This window comes from Labrus bergylta, chromosome 2, assembly GCF_963930695.1.
Source record: "Labrus bergylta chromosome 2, fLabBer1.1, whole genome shotgun sequence".
NCBI classification, from domain to species: Eukaryota; Metazoa; Chordata; class Actinopteri; order Labriformes; family Labridae; genus Labrus; species Labrus bergylta.
In genome coordinates this window covers 22,015,455-22,032,574 of record NC_089196.1, presented here as the reverse complement: position 1 = coordinate 22,032,574, position 17,120 = coordinate 22,015,455, and the positions used below count along the sequence as shown (strand labels likewise).

Genomic DNA, 17,120 nt, shown 5'->3' with positions numbered 1-17,120 from the left:
CTTGGTCTTGGAGGTGTTCAGCTGCAGATGGTTAAAAATTAAAATTGACGCGCGGCCGTATCCGTGCGTGAGTCCGCGCACACGCCCCCGCACATCGGAGAACAACAGAAAACATGACAGCTACTTTGTGTCTTATATTGTGTAATGTTAGTCAGATACAGCCATGAAACTCTGGATTTCTCCTTCATGAAGGCTGTCAGCGGTGTGTACCCGCGTGCTTGTGCTCGTGCATGAAGTGTACCGTGCCGAAGCACACCTCTCCGAAGTGTGCCAAAGCCAAGGAAGTGTACCGTGCCTGAGCACGATATGGAGCGGCCACACTGGTCAAACGAACTGGACTTAAGCGTTGAAGCGTGCGTGGACACGGTACGGATGGCCAGTGTGACCGTGCCCTTAAGCATCCTTGGACACACCCTGTCCGGGCCTGCTGCCTTCCTGGGACGGAGTCTTTTCAGTTCTCTGCTCAACTGCTCCTTTGTAATGGTGGGAGGGAGGGGGGTTGAATTGTCCGTGGAGAGGGAGAGGGTTAAAGGGGGTGAGCAGTCCCCGAGTGTGGAGGGAGGGGGAGGTGTTGTCTTTGACCTGGTGGCAGTATGGGTGGTGTTGTCGTCAGGGGAGGTGGGGGTGTGAAGAGAGGTGCGAGGGGGCAGACACTAGCTGCAGTGGCCTGGCAGTCAACCTTGTTAAAAAACAGGTTGAGCTGGTTTGCTCTCACAGGGTACACATTATTTCTCACATTATTTCAAGTCTCGGGCTGTTCCTTGTTCTAAGTCATCTGCTGTGGTGAGTAAAAAAGTTTCTCAAACTTCTCGTGTCTGTTTACAGGTTAATAACGTTAACAGAAGCTATAACGTTAGCATGCTAACATCTTGAGCTAACTGTTTTTGAAACTGCAGCAACGTTATTTAGCTGTACTTTGGCCCTACTGTGGAGGCAGGTAAGCTGCTGCGCTGAAAGTAATGTGTTTGAGATAAAATATAATGTTCTTCGTCGTAATGATTTGTCAGACTGCAGGACAAAGAAGAACGGATCTCAACGTAAATTATTTCTAAATATTTAATTAACCGTTAAATAGAGAGTTGTGTGACTAACTAAAATATGTTTGTTTAATGAGTGATCCTGGTTTGTTTTTATATCGTATGTGACTGATCGTTCCCATCAGGTTGAAGTGGAGGAAGAGCACTGAACTTCAAGCTTTAAAGACATCAGGTAAGAAGTAAGCCATTTCAAAAAATTTTATATTATTACCTGTGAACCCACAGCCTTCTGTCTGCCCCAGCAGTAGAGTGATAATCTTGAATGGTCTACTGCATTATAACATTAGGGACATGTTCCACTGTGGTGACAAAAGTTTCATATTGGTGAGGGCTGTTTGTTGAAACTGTAGTTTGCGGTGTGATGAACTGTACTGCCTTACAAACATACATGTCTTTGTTCAACAGAACATTATAAAATAGTTTCAAGTATATAGTGCAAGCAGTTTTTCACAGGGCCATTATTTTAACTAATCTTAGCTTGTTTTCATATAATTTGTGCCCATTAAAGGAGAGCTGCTGAAGGCATTTCATCATCCCCCCAGTCACTTGACTCACTGCATATCAACCTTTGTATTGGTGAGTATGATTTGTTGTTAAATTAAAATAAACATAAGCATTTGATTGTGATGAACTGGAATAATCTAAATTATGTCATATTGCTAATCGAATCTATTTCCCTTGGATCAAACTGAATATTAAGTAAAACTACAAATAATCTATTTTCAGTGTTACAGTTAAAAACTGTTCATCAATATACTTTTATGTTTCTGTAGGTCTGCAGTTGTTTGCTGAGTTCCATTGCATCACAAATATGAACCTTTACAACACATTCTGCAGCCAGCTGGACCGACACACAAGTGTGTCAAGACAGAAACATATTTACTAATGATTTTAATTGTATGAGGAGCAAGAGCCTACTGTGCAGGACTTGTAATCTTGTTACTGGGATTATCTCCATCTTTTTTTTCCCTTTTATTTTTGCAGTGGGACGATGAGATAAACTTTGAAGACACCCCTGTAGCTCTCCTCTATGTGGTCACTGACAGCTCCACTGGTACCATCCGGTTCAACCCTGACAGCATTTCTGATGTGATTGAAGCAGACCTTGATGTGACAGGTCTCCCCAGGTTGGTTGATGCACATTTTCATAATGTTTGTTTTTATCTGAAGGTAATCATTTTATAAGGTTCCTTATCTACCTCAGCATATGATATGTGTGATTCATTACGTTAAATCATTGGATCTTTATTTGCTTTTGATTCCACAGAAGTTATTTTCTCATTTTGTTTACATTTATTGGTTATTTCTAATAATGTCCTTAATTTGTACCTTATAGCACAGTTTAAGGTTCTTTAAATCCTGTCTAAAAATAAACACTGTCAATGTTTCCATTAAAATACAGTTTCAAGTTTTATAGACTGTTTTAAACTTGAATAAAAAGGTGAACTGAGTTGTATTAGTATTTTTTAACAATTGTTACTGAAATGATGGGTTTCTTGTACAATTTGAGCTGATGAGAAGTTATTTTGTTTATCTTTTTCCTTCAGTGTATAAGTTTAGCACAATTAAATGTTTTAATTAGATTTCCCCCAGGCTTTAGGTTGAGCACAAATAAATTTGAGTAGAAGAGTTGGTTGGATTTAATTTGAAAGCGTATCACCAAATCAATTAAAGCGAGTATGCATAACTTAAAAATATATTATATAATATTGTAATACATTTGAGTTGGGAAAAATTAAAAATTAAAAAAGAAAATAAGAAAACAATTGAGTGAACTGAAATTATATTTTTTATTTCAGTTCTACTCAAAATTGTTATTTCTACTGCTCAAACACTTTGAGGTACTAAGTTACAACAAACATTTTGAGTACTTTCAACTTATTCGGGTTTACAGTGTGTAGCCATTTAGCAATGCAAGTTATCTATTCAAAATCAAGCATGCATAGCAGTCACAGGTACAAAGGCTTTCTACTTTAAATTACGTTTTATTACGTTGCGAGTTGGGCTAAACTTTTAAACAAGTGGAGAAACTGATGTCTACGTCTACCTTCGCTTATAGTGCATTTCCTTTAAGAGCAATGTATTTTTGTATCCATGTGCTCTTTATTTGATTGTTTTACTCTAAATGTAAATGTAAATAAATGTGCACTCCTTAAGGATGAAAATCCTAAGTCAGACTCCACGTCTTAATGTAAATTAAATATATTTGATGATATGATAAATGTAGCAGCTATTAAGCCAGGTATCTTTAACAATTTAACCTTGTTGCCATGCTGCATAACATCTTTACTCATTTTATTAATGATGGAACTGAATTCCAACTGTACAAACTATGTAGCAGATCCATATTTTTATTAACTGTGAATGACATCCTGACTATCAGAAATGTTTAAAGGATTGCTGTATCACACTAGTCACATCTCAACTTTGATGGCAATCTTCTAAGGAAACAGCAAATAGGGAATGACGACTAACATGACTATGAACCATCGTGAACAACAGGTAACAGGAGGAGTGGGTTGCTCACAGCTCATGAGTGGGGACAAACATTTCTCAGGGTTGTGGTAACAGGATAAGGTAAACCCTTGCAGTGACAGAGCACGGAAACCCAGGAGACAAGAAAGAACAAAACCTCCTCACAGGCACTGTCTATTCAGGTGTCAAATACAGCCTTCAGCAGGAGACTGACAAATAGATCAATCATAATGATAGACAAACCGTTATTCTGCACGAAATTTTGAAAAGAAAAAAAAACCTGTACAGCTGCCTCTTCTGCGTTAGGCTCTTATGTTAAAGAACAAAGATGTATGCTGTTTTCTAACAATGTGGTGTAAATGTTTCAAAGTGTTTTGGCCACAAGAATACATCACCACTATCTCAAAAACATAATTAATTAGGGCCCGAGCATGAACCGAGCGAGGACCCTCTTGAAACCCTAGAGATTATTATTTTTATCTTTATTTTTAGGGCCCGAAGCACTGACAAGTGCATAGGACCCACTTGGAACCCTAGCAATTCTTCTTCTTTTTATTGTTCTTCCTCTTTGCGGCCACTTTTGAGGGCCTGAACGTGCCCGAAAACTCACCAAACTTTCAACAATCATCAGGTCTCGTGAAAAATGTGATATTTAGGTGGTTTCGTAAAAACAATTTGCAAAATGGCTCAGTGGCGCCCCCTTGAAATTTTCAAAATGGCCTCCCCATAAAGGGTTTTTTCCGTACACTCACCAAAATTGGTACGCATATTAAGCTTGTCGGGACGGACTAAATATCCTCTTGCAGCGTTTCAAAAAACCCGACAGGAATTCCACAAATTAAAGTTGAATTTCACGATAACGGCCCAAAATCGCTCAAAATCACCGATTTCAGCCTTCCTATTTGAACGCACTTGTCCGAGGGCGCTCATCCGATCAACGCAAACTCAGTGTCCGTGCGTTCTAGACAGGCTCAGCATATCTCGTTGTGCTCTGCACGTTATTTCGTCAAAGGGCGTGGCCGTGGCGTGCGTTTTAAGTTTTTTGAGCATTTTGGCAAGTTGCCAAAAAAGTAAATGCTTATATCTCTGCCATCTAGTGTTCAATCATATTAAAATTTTGCATGCATGTTACGGGACCCGCCCTGAACACATCCATGATTGACATTTTTGATTAGTCACAGCGCGACCTGTTGACAACAGGAAGTTACTGCTTCTCAATTAGCATTAGCCATTGCTACACGGTAGCTCATTTTCCCCTCAAAATTGGTGTGGACCATGCTAACACCTTGGCCATACAACACTTTCAAGCTCAAACGCCTACGTCCAACGCTGTCACCATACGGACGCATCGCTCGCCATCAAATAGGAAGTCGTTTTTTCACGGCATTAACATAGTCGTACTGTCCCGACACTTCATACATATAATCCTGGTAGTTTAAGTCAAACATCTTATACTGTTTGAGTGAGTGGGCGTGGCTTAATGGCTCAGTGGCACTCCCTACAATATTTCAAACATTCAGCCCCCGCAGCACGTTGAACCTACAATTCTGAATTTTACTATGCATTTCCAACATGACAAAACCTACAAAAAAGGCTCTTGCACCCACACCCAAAACTCAACAGGAAGTGCACAAATCACATTGCCATCAAACAGGAAGTGGCTGTAACTCTTATATACTTTGTCTGATCTTCTTGAAATTACATAGGTATGATCAGGGTTGGCCTCTGAACACAGTGACACAAAACAATAATAAAGATGAACCATAGCGCCCCCTAATGCAAGGACTAAGTACGACATCATACATACTTTCTCGGATCTGCTTAAAATTTCTCAGGTATGATCAGGGTTGGCCTCTGAACACATTGACATAACAATCATTTACTTTTACCATAGTGCCCCCTACTGCAAGGAGTAAGTACTACATCTTATATACTTTGTCTGATCTTTTTCAAATTTCTCAGGTATGTTCAGGGTCGGCCTCTGGACACAATGACAAAACAATAATAAAGTTTAAGCATAGTGCCCCCTACTGCAAAGAATAAGTACTACCTCCCATATACAATGTCAGATTTTCACCAAATTTCACATCAACAATGTCAGTACTGGCCTGGTCACATCTAACCTAATACAATTATGCCATTAACATAGCGCAGCGCGCGCATAGCTATCATGACAGTGCCAGCCTGAACTGCTCTACGCCAAAATGTTATGTGATCTTCATTATGCTGCCTATTTCAGCATACCATAGTACGACTTCTACACAAATGGGACTGCACGGTCTGCTGCTTAGCCATGTTCCGCTGCTGCTGCACTCCCGCGGTCGCAACACACCCCGACATGCACAGGGGTGCGAGGGCCCTTCATCACCGCTTGGGGTTTTAATTTATTTTGTATAGCCGTTTTCCCTATGCACTTCGGATATCTAGATAATTACAGGAGGACCGCTCCGAAGATTCACCCAACCTAGCCGTTCACAGCGGGGGACTATCCCTGTCGGGGGGGGGGGGGGTCAGGAGATTTCCTGAGGTAAGACATAAATAAACAATGCGGAAGTAGCGGCCGAAGAAACAGAGTCTGCTACTGTAGCGATGCTACACAACGTTATAATGAGAATATTTGCCTTTATATCAATGCTATGTGTAGTCCAATGGAATGACAACATCCACAAAAGAGTGGAGAACAACATTATGACGAATGTTTTTCAGTGTGTTCAAGTGTTCAGAATGTTGAAGTGTTAAGAGTGGTATAGTTTGATAAATGCATATGATCCAGATATTGTAAAATCAATGAGTACTCTTTTTTAAGAATCGTGATCTCAATAATAATACAAATAGTTGTGATTTTTGCCATAACCAAGCAGCCCTAGCTCACTGTGGTGTTTTTTTCAAATAAAGCATGAACATGCCTCAAGGCCGTTGGTCTGAATGGTGTGGCCTGGGCCTGGGGGTCAGAGCCAGCATTCAGCAGCAGCCATTTTCCACCCCATTAAAAACATAATGAGGTGACCATGAAGTGCCTAATACGATCATTTAGACCTTTAATGGTTACGGCATCCTGCAAAGATATGGTCTAAAGAGCAGTATTGCAAATTGGCACCCAAACACATGGTCACTTTTACTAAGGTCACATGGCGCCTGCTGTTACCAAGTACTTAACCAATAGGGCTCTGATTGGGCCTTTGAGCTGAAATTAGAGAAGGAGTATATGGAAGCTGGAAGAACCTAAGGCTTTAATGTATAGTTCAGCATCTGAAGTTAGTGTTGAAGAATATGGGACTAGTCTGTGCAGCTGCAGTATTTTAATTGTATGATTCAATGTGGATGTGTGCAAAATGATGGCAGTGGAGATGGATTGAATAAGTATCACTGTATAGAGGATCACTGAGCTTTGAGGCGGTCTTCCCTCACAAAAATCTGCACAGCATCAGTAACTTAAGGAGAAAGTCAAAGAGCCAATCACGGTTCTTGCTGTACATGGTATTTCCATTCATAATTTAGCCTATCTATCAATGAATCAATTGATCTTTATTTGAATAGCAATAATTAAAGAAAAATTTTGATCTTAAGATACTTTATTACTAAAAGAGCAGGTCAAGATGTTAAATATCAGCTCAGAACTAAGCAACATTTAGAAAATTTACAGTGGTAAGGAAAAACTGTTTATAAACAGGCAGAATTGAAACCTTGAGCAGCAACAGACTCAGAACAGCCATCTGCCACAACTGTGTCAGGCTTGGAAAGTGGAATAAAAGGAGGAGCAGGAAGAAAGAGGTCGATAAAGACAAAAAAATAAACTATAACAACAGGAATAACACAGATTTAAAAAGATATGCATTTACAATATGAGAAGGAACTTCAAAAATTGTACTTTACAGCATTTTTTTGACAGACTACACAAACAAATCACTCACAGTCTATTGAGAAGACCGTTTTAACAAACACCTGAACATTTATAAAGTACAAGAGCTCAGGGAAGTTTTGCAGTTCTGTAACAGTTTTGATCAAAGTTAAAAGTAAAAATCTGTTTTCATTTTTGAATGTGAAACCCCATCAATTTCTAATGATTTAGAAAAATCTATTTATCTCCCAGCTCTACAATAAGATTGAAAATGGTAGCGCATTGACAATATTGTCCTGTTATCCAGTCCATTCTGATGAGCATAAGTAACGTTGCAATTTAACAGACTGGAAAAAGTGCATATTTGAAAAGGTTTAATTTGGTCTTCCACTACAAGTGTGCACTGCAGAGTGGGTGCTTTGAAAATATCAGCAGAAATATGGAGGATTCCTTGTATTATGTTTATAAGATACAAGTTATACATTTGTCCTAGCAATTTTCTTTCTAAAGCAAAACATAGTTGTGCATTTTTCCATATTCCATTCATGATTGCCTTATGTTAAACATTAAAACAAGCTCTCTGTTAATGTTTTAAAAGAAAGCTTCACCAGCTGGTTAAGGAGTAACAGCAATCTAACAAAGGGCAACGCGAGTCGTCAGCATTGGTTAAAATACAACCATTTTTAAATGTTTAAGGACAACCACAATGTCAAATTATTTAATCTCCTAACAAACACAGTGAGGTGAGATGTTCAACTAAGGCATATATCACTATTATCACTAAATGTTCACCACTCACGTGTCACTGCAAACACAAAGTCAAAACAACTTCAGCTAAATTTCCACCATATCCTTTGTAGCATAATATGTATTAATCCATTCATAACTGCATTGCTCTTAAGGCAGCTTGAACTCCAACCATTGATCGAGCCAGTTGCTAGGAGCTGCAGGAAAAAGAAGTCTATCTTTTTTTTATGTTCTCAGAGAAAAAGTCTATACTCTGAGACAGCTTGTTCTCTTTAGGTTTCATTTACAGCTCACAGCACAGACATCCACTTGTTCCACCTTAACAACATGTGAAAACCCACTCAAATGAAACGGAAAATACTCTCCATTCAGTGACCAAGCTACGGTGAAGCAGCAGCCCATATTTCATGGTCAGAATCTGTTTCAAAACACATCAAGGAAACATTACACCCTGGTGAAACCAACAGAAATGAATCTAGCACACGTAAACACACATCACAACCCGGCCATTCTCTACAAAACAGATAGCAGCGTGTCTGCATGCATTTTCTTACCGTGTAAAGCCCAATCCTGCACAAGGCAAGGGAGAGCTGCATGTGCTCCGACATTGTGCTCAGCAACAAGCGTAACCCCCGGCAACAAACAAGCCAAGCCTCTGGAGTAAGTGAATGGATGGAGGAGGATCAGAAGCAAAACAGTGTCAGGTCCTGCCCTTTACTGTCTCACTGTCAGCAATTCAGATGGTCCATTTCTTTTTAAGCATATCTATACAGCAAGGATGTGTGAGGTTTTAGAAAAGCAGGATGAGTAGGAAGTTGCCTTGTATTTACTCCCAAAATTCTTCAGAGAAAGATAAAAGCTATTGCCACAAGAATCATGCAACAGACACAAGCTTGAGATTAGTTTGTGAGAATCTCTACAGAGAGATTAAGGGCCCAGTGACAACTAGGGATCTAGAATAAGACTACAAATTGGATTAGTCACTATTACCCACCCACACACTATGCCCATACTGTACGCACAGCTTCATGAGGTATGAAAACCACCGCTCTCTATGGATAGAGATGGATGAAGGGATCGACCATTTAAATTTTCAGCGGTCAAGGGGATTTAGGCAACTGTTGTGGGATGCTTTGTCTGCAGTCGTTCTGTTCATGGAGAAAGGTGAGTCATGTTCAAATGGCTGTTTTGGTCAGATCAGCTGTCTAGTAATCGAAGCTGCCAATACCTGCATACATACTGCACATAGACTGTAACGCAGAGTACTCTAATGTAACCCAACAGGGCTACATTCAAACTAACACCAACAACAGGTATGCAATTTAAAATTATTTGCACTGTCACTTTAAGCTACTCATTTACTGGTATGTTTCAATTCCAAATAGTATGTTATTGCATGTAAAATCCAAGACTTTATTCAGTTTTATGGAAGGGTCTGAAAAATCAGCTTTTTTATAAAAAGGTTCTTTCTTTCCTGGTTAAATAAATAAAAAAATATTTGTTCATCTAGTGTAGAACAGCAATGTGAGTGGAAAGTAAAGGAAATGCAATTAAAAATATGGAAACAGTTCAATAATGCCTCTTTACAGAGGCAGCCAACAGTATGGATGTCAATATGAAAAGGAGCCAGTGCATGATCGTGATAATAGCATTATGAAATCCTAAAATAATCCCTATAAATAATCCCTCATCTCCGACTTTTACACTGACGTAGCTGCAGCCCAAGATGCTGGCTGACTAGCATTCTCCAACGACACCAGGGAATCACTGCAAGTTGCAACGATCCATCAAACAGTCAAAAACTTGACTGACACACTACTAGCCGGTTCAGAGCAGAGACTTGGGTTCAGGAATGCAGTGCTCAGAAAGGTATTTCAGTATTACTGGAGGCTTTGCACTTACAAAAATTAAGGGGCCAGCTTGACCAAGTAAAGTAAATGATCCCCCTTACTTTCTTCCAGTTATAAAAAACACACATTATGTGGGACTGTTTGTGATGTTTATACAATAGGTCATTTTTGTTTGGAGACCTGACACCACCAATGAGGTGTGGAACATGGTCAGAAAGCTTTTAACACCGAGAGCAAAAGTAACACATTTTAAGGCTCACCCCCTTTTCCTTTGTGTTTAATGGGATGCAACAATACAATATATATATATATATACACACACACCCCAAAACTATTTCTTTATTTGAAAAGAAAAGAAGGCATGTCATGTTAGTGTCATGTTAGTGTCATATAGACGCGCTGTACAAATAGGAAGACATTTCAGGATTCTAAAATTCATATATTTGCATATTTTTTGCTGACTTTCATGCAGTAATGGGTCATAGAGCATTGATATTTTTGTATGGTGACTTTGTTTCAAACATATTATTTTTATATATTTATATTTTTTCACTTATTAAAGTGTTAAAAGTGTTAAACATGTTTACATTTATACATGCATGTGATGCAGATGTTGCAGTAATCATGTTTCATAATCATGATATCAATCCAATCATTGCCATAATCGAGCAGCCCTACTCCATGAGTGTTTTCATTTGGGTAGGCAACCCATGTAAAACATTTTTTTTTTTTTTTTAAATAGAAATGTCCCCCACCACTTATCTGAAAGCTGTATTCATGCACACTACAGCTCACCCTGGTAACTACAGGAATTTTTCAGGAGTTTTGTGCAAGTGTGAAAGCACCATTAGCCTGTAATTCCCCTGACACGTGTAGTTCAACCAAATGTTGTTCATCCACTTGCAAAAGTTTGCAAAATCTGTTAATGTTTTTGCATCATTCTATTATGGAGACATCAGTCTAGGGCTAAATGGCAAGCAAAGTTTTAAGCAACAAAACTGTTGGATTGAAATCAATGGACAATTGAAAAACAGCTTTGGGCCTATTTCTCAAAATGTTTCCCACCTCATTCAGTCTGAGCCAGATGAGTAGAGGTGTGGTCCAGCCTATTAGCAGAGGAGACGCTGCTCCGTTATCTGCCACACCCATCAATGGTCAGCGGATAGTGGTTGTTGTCGCTGAATCTTTGAATTAATTGGAATTCTAATAAATGATATTCATTTCTTCACATATATTTAAGTATTCTAAACTAATAAGTAGCTGTAAAAAGTCATATTTTGTGCGATACTGGATACACTAGGGCTCAATAGTTTGCTACAGTTTAACACTCTGCTGACAATTTATATGCACAACCCTCCCTTACATCCTAGCAGATATTTTCAAGGTTTACTGACAAGTTCTTATTGCTTTAAATAGAAAAGAGAGGCCTGGGTTTTGTGCCAGATCTCCAGTGTTTCACAGCAGGTAACGAGGCCTTGCGCCTGTTGAGAGCGTGACCTTAGAGGACAGCCAAGCACTAGGCTCCAGCAGTTCACATAGTTACAGCTGGTCTTTTCACAGAAAACTGTTTGTCATAGAAAGTCTTACATCCTAGGCAAGTGATCAGGATGTTTCCCTACTCTGTCAGTATGCACGCAAAGACTAAACATGGTCAAATCTGAGCACAACACAAAAGCAACGTGAAGAGAGGCTTATCGAACTGCCCAGAGAAAAAGAAAAATAGCTAAAACGATGAGATTATTCTCTATCATCTCATGTCATCAGTGTGCCCCCTTTAACAACAATGCCATTTTGTGTTTACTTTTGGCACCGAAAGCTTTCTATTGCCATGTAACTGAGATTACACAATAAATCATCTACTTAAAGAATGCACAACTTTGTTCCCCGTAAGATTTGTGACATTAAGGCCAGAAGCCACAGAAAATCTAGACTAAAATCAATTTTCTATTGAATATAACAACAATGTTGGCAGTAGAGGGGGAGGACTTTGACAGTCTGAATCACATCACAATGAACTAAAGTTTAAAGTTCATTTTAGGTCTCACATCTTGGGAGGCCTACTATAAACAAGCTGATAACACTGGGTGGGCTAGTTCCTCTGCTTTTCACACTGTCACTCTGCCCCCTCTGCCCCCCCCCCCCCCCCATATAATATGACAGCACAATGTCTGTGAACTATTTTTTCCTCTTGCTTTATACATTCCCAGGGAAAGCTTTCAGTTACAGCTTCCTCTCTATTGTTACACTTTTTCACCGGCACCCATCCCATCTCTACAATGTGGGCAAAGGCCCAAGAACCATAATCCTCCGGGCTAAAGCTGGCACAGTCGCCTTGATTGTAATATATTTTTTTGTCACAGGAATGAATACAAAAAATAAAAATAAACTAGTGAAGTTGTATGGGGCCTAGTTCCCAGTGACACATGGGCACCAGGAAGCCTAACCAAAACACAGTGCAGCTTATCCCAAGAAACAAAAGCAAGTTCTGTGGACTTAACTGCAGTTATGTTGACACATAACACAGCTAGCACTACTTCCACGTTGGAGCTAGTTGGTTAGTTTCTTTACATGTAAACACATGTGGGTCTGGGTCAACCAGTTAGACCTTGTTCACACAGGACACACAGGCAAAATACTACAGACAAGAGCTGACACATTAACATAAAACAACAACCGGTACGTCAGCTACGTGTTGAAAGACACACACCTGATTAATATTAATGTCTGATGAGGAGACCAAGTGGCGAGATCCATAATTCAGAACTAGTCTTTGATGGAAATACGAAATACCACCAGATGTTTGGTTCATTTACTCACCAGATAATCCATGTACTACCGCTGACCAGTCACTGCTGCACGAACTGGCTTTGTAGTAATCCCGTTTTTGCTTCAATGAGTCCAAAAATCACAGGGTTTGACCACACGTCGCTTTGTATTCCCCGCCTTTCGACAGCCAGAGCAAAAAATTAAAAAAAAAAAAAAAAAAAGAAGCAGCCTTTGGTCGGGGTTTAAAAGCAGGAATTTTCGCCGCCCTGTCCAACAATACGACCTGTTTCGGTGCAAAGACGACTGAGTTTGTTAGTGACGACGAGGGCCGCAGGGTTCGTGTGCTTTTCTGGAGAAAGCACCCCTTCGTCCACCGGCTGACTTCCAGTTTTATCACACAATTATCAGTTGAGTGTTTGGTTGAGGAAACTGGCGAAGCCTACAACGCTACGTCACGTACGTCGCCGTGCGCACGTAGCGTGGTCACATGATCAAACACATGGTGGCTATTTTCATTCTGGGACGGTTTCCTTTCTGGAACTGGTTTTCAGTTTAGATCAACTTTTTTTTTTTGCGGACTTATCTCTTTTTTTTTTTATTTCATTGCAGAAATAATTGCGGGCCTGATGTGTTCAGTTATAGTTATTTTAAATAATAAATGGTCCCTCTCATATTGCCCAGTATTAGTAACTCCGTTATGTAGGCCTACTCACATAATAACAACGTAGGCTACATAGTTCTGGAGGGTTGAATTACATATAGGTCTATATTCAGTCAGGGGGACAAACACAAACATAAAAGTATCTAAAAGGGATAAAATACAATTCGTTAAAAAAATTAATCAAGCAATAAGACTTAAAGGTCCTATAAGGAACTTTTGAGTTTGCATTGGGTTTGGAGCCCCCTGGGGACAAATTTGTACCTCTTGTCTCTTTGCTGATGTTTTTCCTGTACATTTGAATGCAGTGCCCTTTAGGAATGAACTCATCTTTAACAAACATATCACTCATTAAGAATCTTTACCAATATTTAGAAAAGGGCTGTTTTGAGTGCCGTAAATCCCCTCGCCTGATATATATCCCGTCTGTGACATGAGGCTGCTGTGTTAGAGTGCTTTGAGTAATCAAAAGACTAGAAAAGCATTTACCAAAAAGCTACATTACAAACATTTGGATATGACTATAGGGCTGTAGTTATAAAAAAAAAAAAAGTATTGCACCACTTGATGACTGTATTGACTTAAACTGATGTGTTTCTCTTTTGAAACTGGTAAACTAACATCAGACAAAGGAATAAGAGCATGTGCCTTCATGCAGTTACATTTTCCCACATTAACGGCACAAAATGTAGCAACATATGATGTAATCTATATTACACAACACGTAATGAATTCAAGGAGCTGACACTGTCAGTACAAACACAGTTCAAAGTCAATGAGTGATTCCTCTGAAGCATGAAGGCATGACAGCAGATGTTACCAACACAAAAAGCTGAATATTAAAAAGGAAGCATTCTTGTGTTTTTTTCTCTTAAACAGACACTTAAAAGATATTGAACTTAAAATGAGGATCATTACAGTATTATTAACTATAAGGCACCCTTCACATAAATGCCAGCCAATTTAGCATTACTCTGCGTCTGCACAGAGAATCCTCTTTATAATTCAAATGCCATCACACCACATGTGACAAAATCAGTGGGACAAATGTGCAATAATGTCTAGGTAGACGGTAACAGGGATCCCAGATAGAAAGATGATGAGATACACTCCTCCTTATTAAGAGAACCAATATAAATCGCAAGTCCTCTAATGTGATGCAAGCTGCATACTGAAGTAATCCTGCTCCCGGGAGACCATGCTCCTCTTTAATATTTTATGTGCTGCTGTGCTATAAAGGAAATCTCCCTGAACACTGAAGCAGGAGATGAACTGGATGTTCTCTGCAGAGCTCTGACAGGTATGGATGATGTTGAGAAGAATTGTTCCAGTAGCTTAAATGTGCAGAATAATCAAGCATGTGTGAATTGAATATGGTAGTGATGTCTTCTTCAGGATGTCTTGCCCAGTCTATTGTGAGGGGAGAGACCTCTGGTGGCCTCGAGGAAAATGCCAAGGTGGTGGATTTACACAGAGGTGTGCATTGAAGTTATTTGAGGCTTTATCCAAGCTGACTTACCACTCTTTCCATACACACACATCAGGACCTATTTTTAGTTAGTTGCTCAAGGACATTTTGACAAATAGACAAGGAAGTTAGGGACCATCCCTAGGCATACCAGCTCAACAACCTGATCTCATTCATGCTTATAGTTATATTGTAAAAGTATATTGAGAGCAATGAAAGAAAACATCAAAATCCTTCAATAGGTGCACAGACTTGTCAAGTAAAGCTGGATCTGCTCCTGAAGCCTCTAGTCTGAATACATTTTTAAAATAAATTTAAAAAACATCCACAAGGGGGCAGTGTCTACCAGTAAAAAAAAAAAGGACACATGACATATTTAACATTTAGGTAACATAATTCTCACAGGAAACGGTTTGTTGATGTGATGGGATGTCAACCAAAACCAATGTGGGTCGTTGCTTATCTGTCTCAAAGTAAATAACATTGATTAGATATAATATGTAAGCACAACTTAGTTTATGTAACTCATTTAATTTATGTAACTTTGGAATTTGGAAACTTTTTGCCAAGGATTTTATTTCATTGTTTTTGGTCTGGATCACAAGCAGTATTTCTCAACATGCAAATCCTACCATCAAAGCTTGAAACTAGAGAGCTGAATGTTTTAAGAGAACAATTCCAATGATCTGTTGACATGAATATGGAGATTTCCATTTGAAAAATTACAGAGATCACAGTGATTTAGCAATTTTCATCATGAACATGTTTTGCAGAGAATATATACTGCACAGGACACAAAAAGGATACTAAACTCTTCATTTATAGCCATGGAATGAGGAGGCTAGCAGCTTAATGAGGCAGGATTCTCTTCAGGTTTTAAAGCTAGACTAAAGCTATTTAAGTATAGAGTGTTTCTTTAATGCAACATAAGCCCTGTCTTAATTATTAGATCCAACCAATACAATCCTACTTAATAGGTATGAAACTACACTTTTGGAGCACTGGTTGGGACATATACAGAAGCTATAGTCCTCATCACAATGGTCGCAGGTTCCACTCCTTGTCACCCCCCCCCCCCCCACCCCCTCTCTCCTCTTATTTCCTTTCTCTCTCAAGCTGTCCTAATACCAGCATGAAAGCCCAAAACATTAACCTTTAAAAAACTACACTTTTATCAACTGAAAAGAGCCAATGTGATAGTCCACGCATAGCCAGTTTATGTCCTTTGAGGCTGTGCATTTAAGCAGCATCACAGATAAGATGGCTGGACGTAGTCCTTATTAATAAGATATCAGCTACAGAGCTACATGCACAAATTAAATCTTCCTTTTAATTGTAGGCAACACTTCACGCTGGGATAAACAAATACTACACTGGCATTTTAGAACATTTTATTAATAGTCAATTACTCAAAATCTCATAAAACCCAAAACCGAAGAGGATTTTAAGATATTTAGATATTGAAGAATATTCCTCTCTTACTGTGTTTTGTTATTGTGTGCCTTGCTGAATTAAAACATGTATTCTAGACAATTTGAAATGATTGTGTTCAACAAGCACGTAGCCACCAAAGACAAGCAATGGTTTTTGAGAATTCTCTGGAAAACCTTGAGAAACTAAATCAGACCAGACTTTCAGCCATTCCTTGTTGGACAAAAGTTTCTGTCTGATTTAATGATCAGACAAAAAGGATTCAAGGTTGAACCATCATGCTGTGAACCAGTCATCATGATGTCAGCGTATTTTGGATGACATTCCTTTCAGTTGATAGAAGATGACAAAGGTTGACAAGAGACAAGGTTAACCTGACATTCAATCCTCCACCAGAATAAGCTGCAAGGTTCTAATACAATTTTATGTATAATTTATATTCTGCTTGTCCAAGCGGGGTTTATACAATGCATAGGCTTTTGGGCCTACTCTTTTTTTTTTTTTAACTGTAAACTTGTGTTTGAAAGGAGGTATTCACGCATCCATCTTTTCAATGTGAAACTATAAACATGTAAAACTTCCCTGGAGAGTGGAGATTTGAAATTACTGAATGTGTAGCATTAATAATTTTGTTGGAACTTAAGGAGAGAAAACAGTAATTTTTAAAGATTATTTACCACATCAGGACCCTTTTTGTAAGCTATTTTAGACCTCTGCATCAGTATGTCAGCTTATATGTAATGGACAGATACAGAAATGAAAAGGACAATACAAATCTAATTTTAAGTAATTGGAAAGAAAAGAATCACAAATGCATTTCTTCCATGCATGCAATTATTGGGACTCTGAT

At 39.0% G+C, this 17,120-nt stretch overlaps 1 protein-coding gene across 2 annotated transcripts in view; it reads right to left on the bottom strand.

The window, feature by feature from the left end:
• Positions 1-13,172, bottom strand: part of LOC109991571 (ADP-ribosylation factor-like protein 15) — a 99,126-nt gene extending 85,954 nt beyond the window's left edge. The window contains exon 1 of one of the 2 annotated variants that reach the window (XM_020643894.3): positions 12,765-13,172. In XM_020643894.3, coding sequence (XP_020499550.1) covers positions 12,765-12,776 — 12 coding nt within the window. In that variant the 5' untranslated portion in view covers positions 12,777-13,172. Of the gene's footprint in view, positions 1-8,651; positions 8,972-12,764 lie in introns of those variants that run through there. The other variant, XM_065948921.1, reaches the window with a different exon arrangement.
• Positions 13,173-17,120: the final 3,948 nt, after the last annotated feature.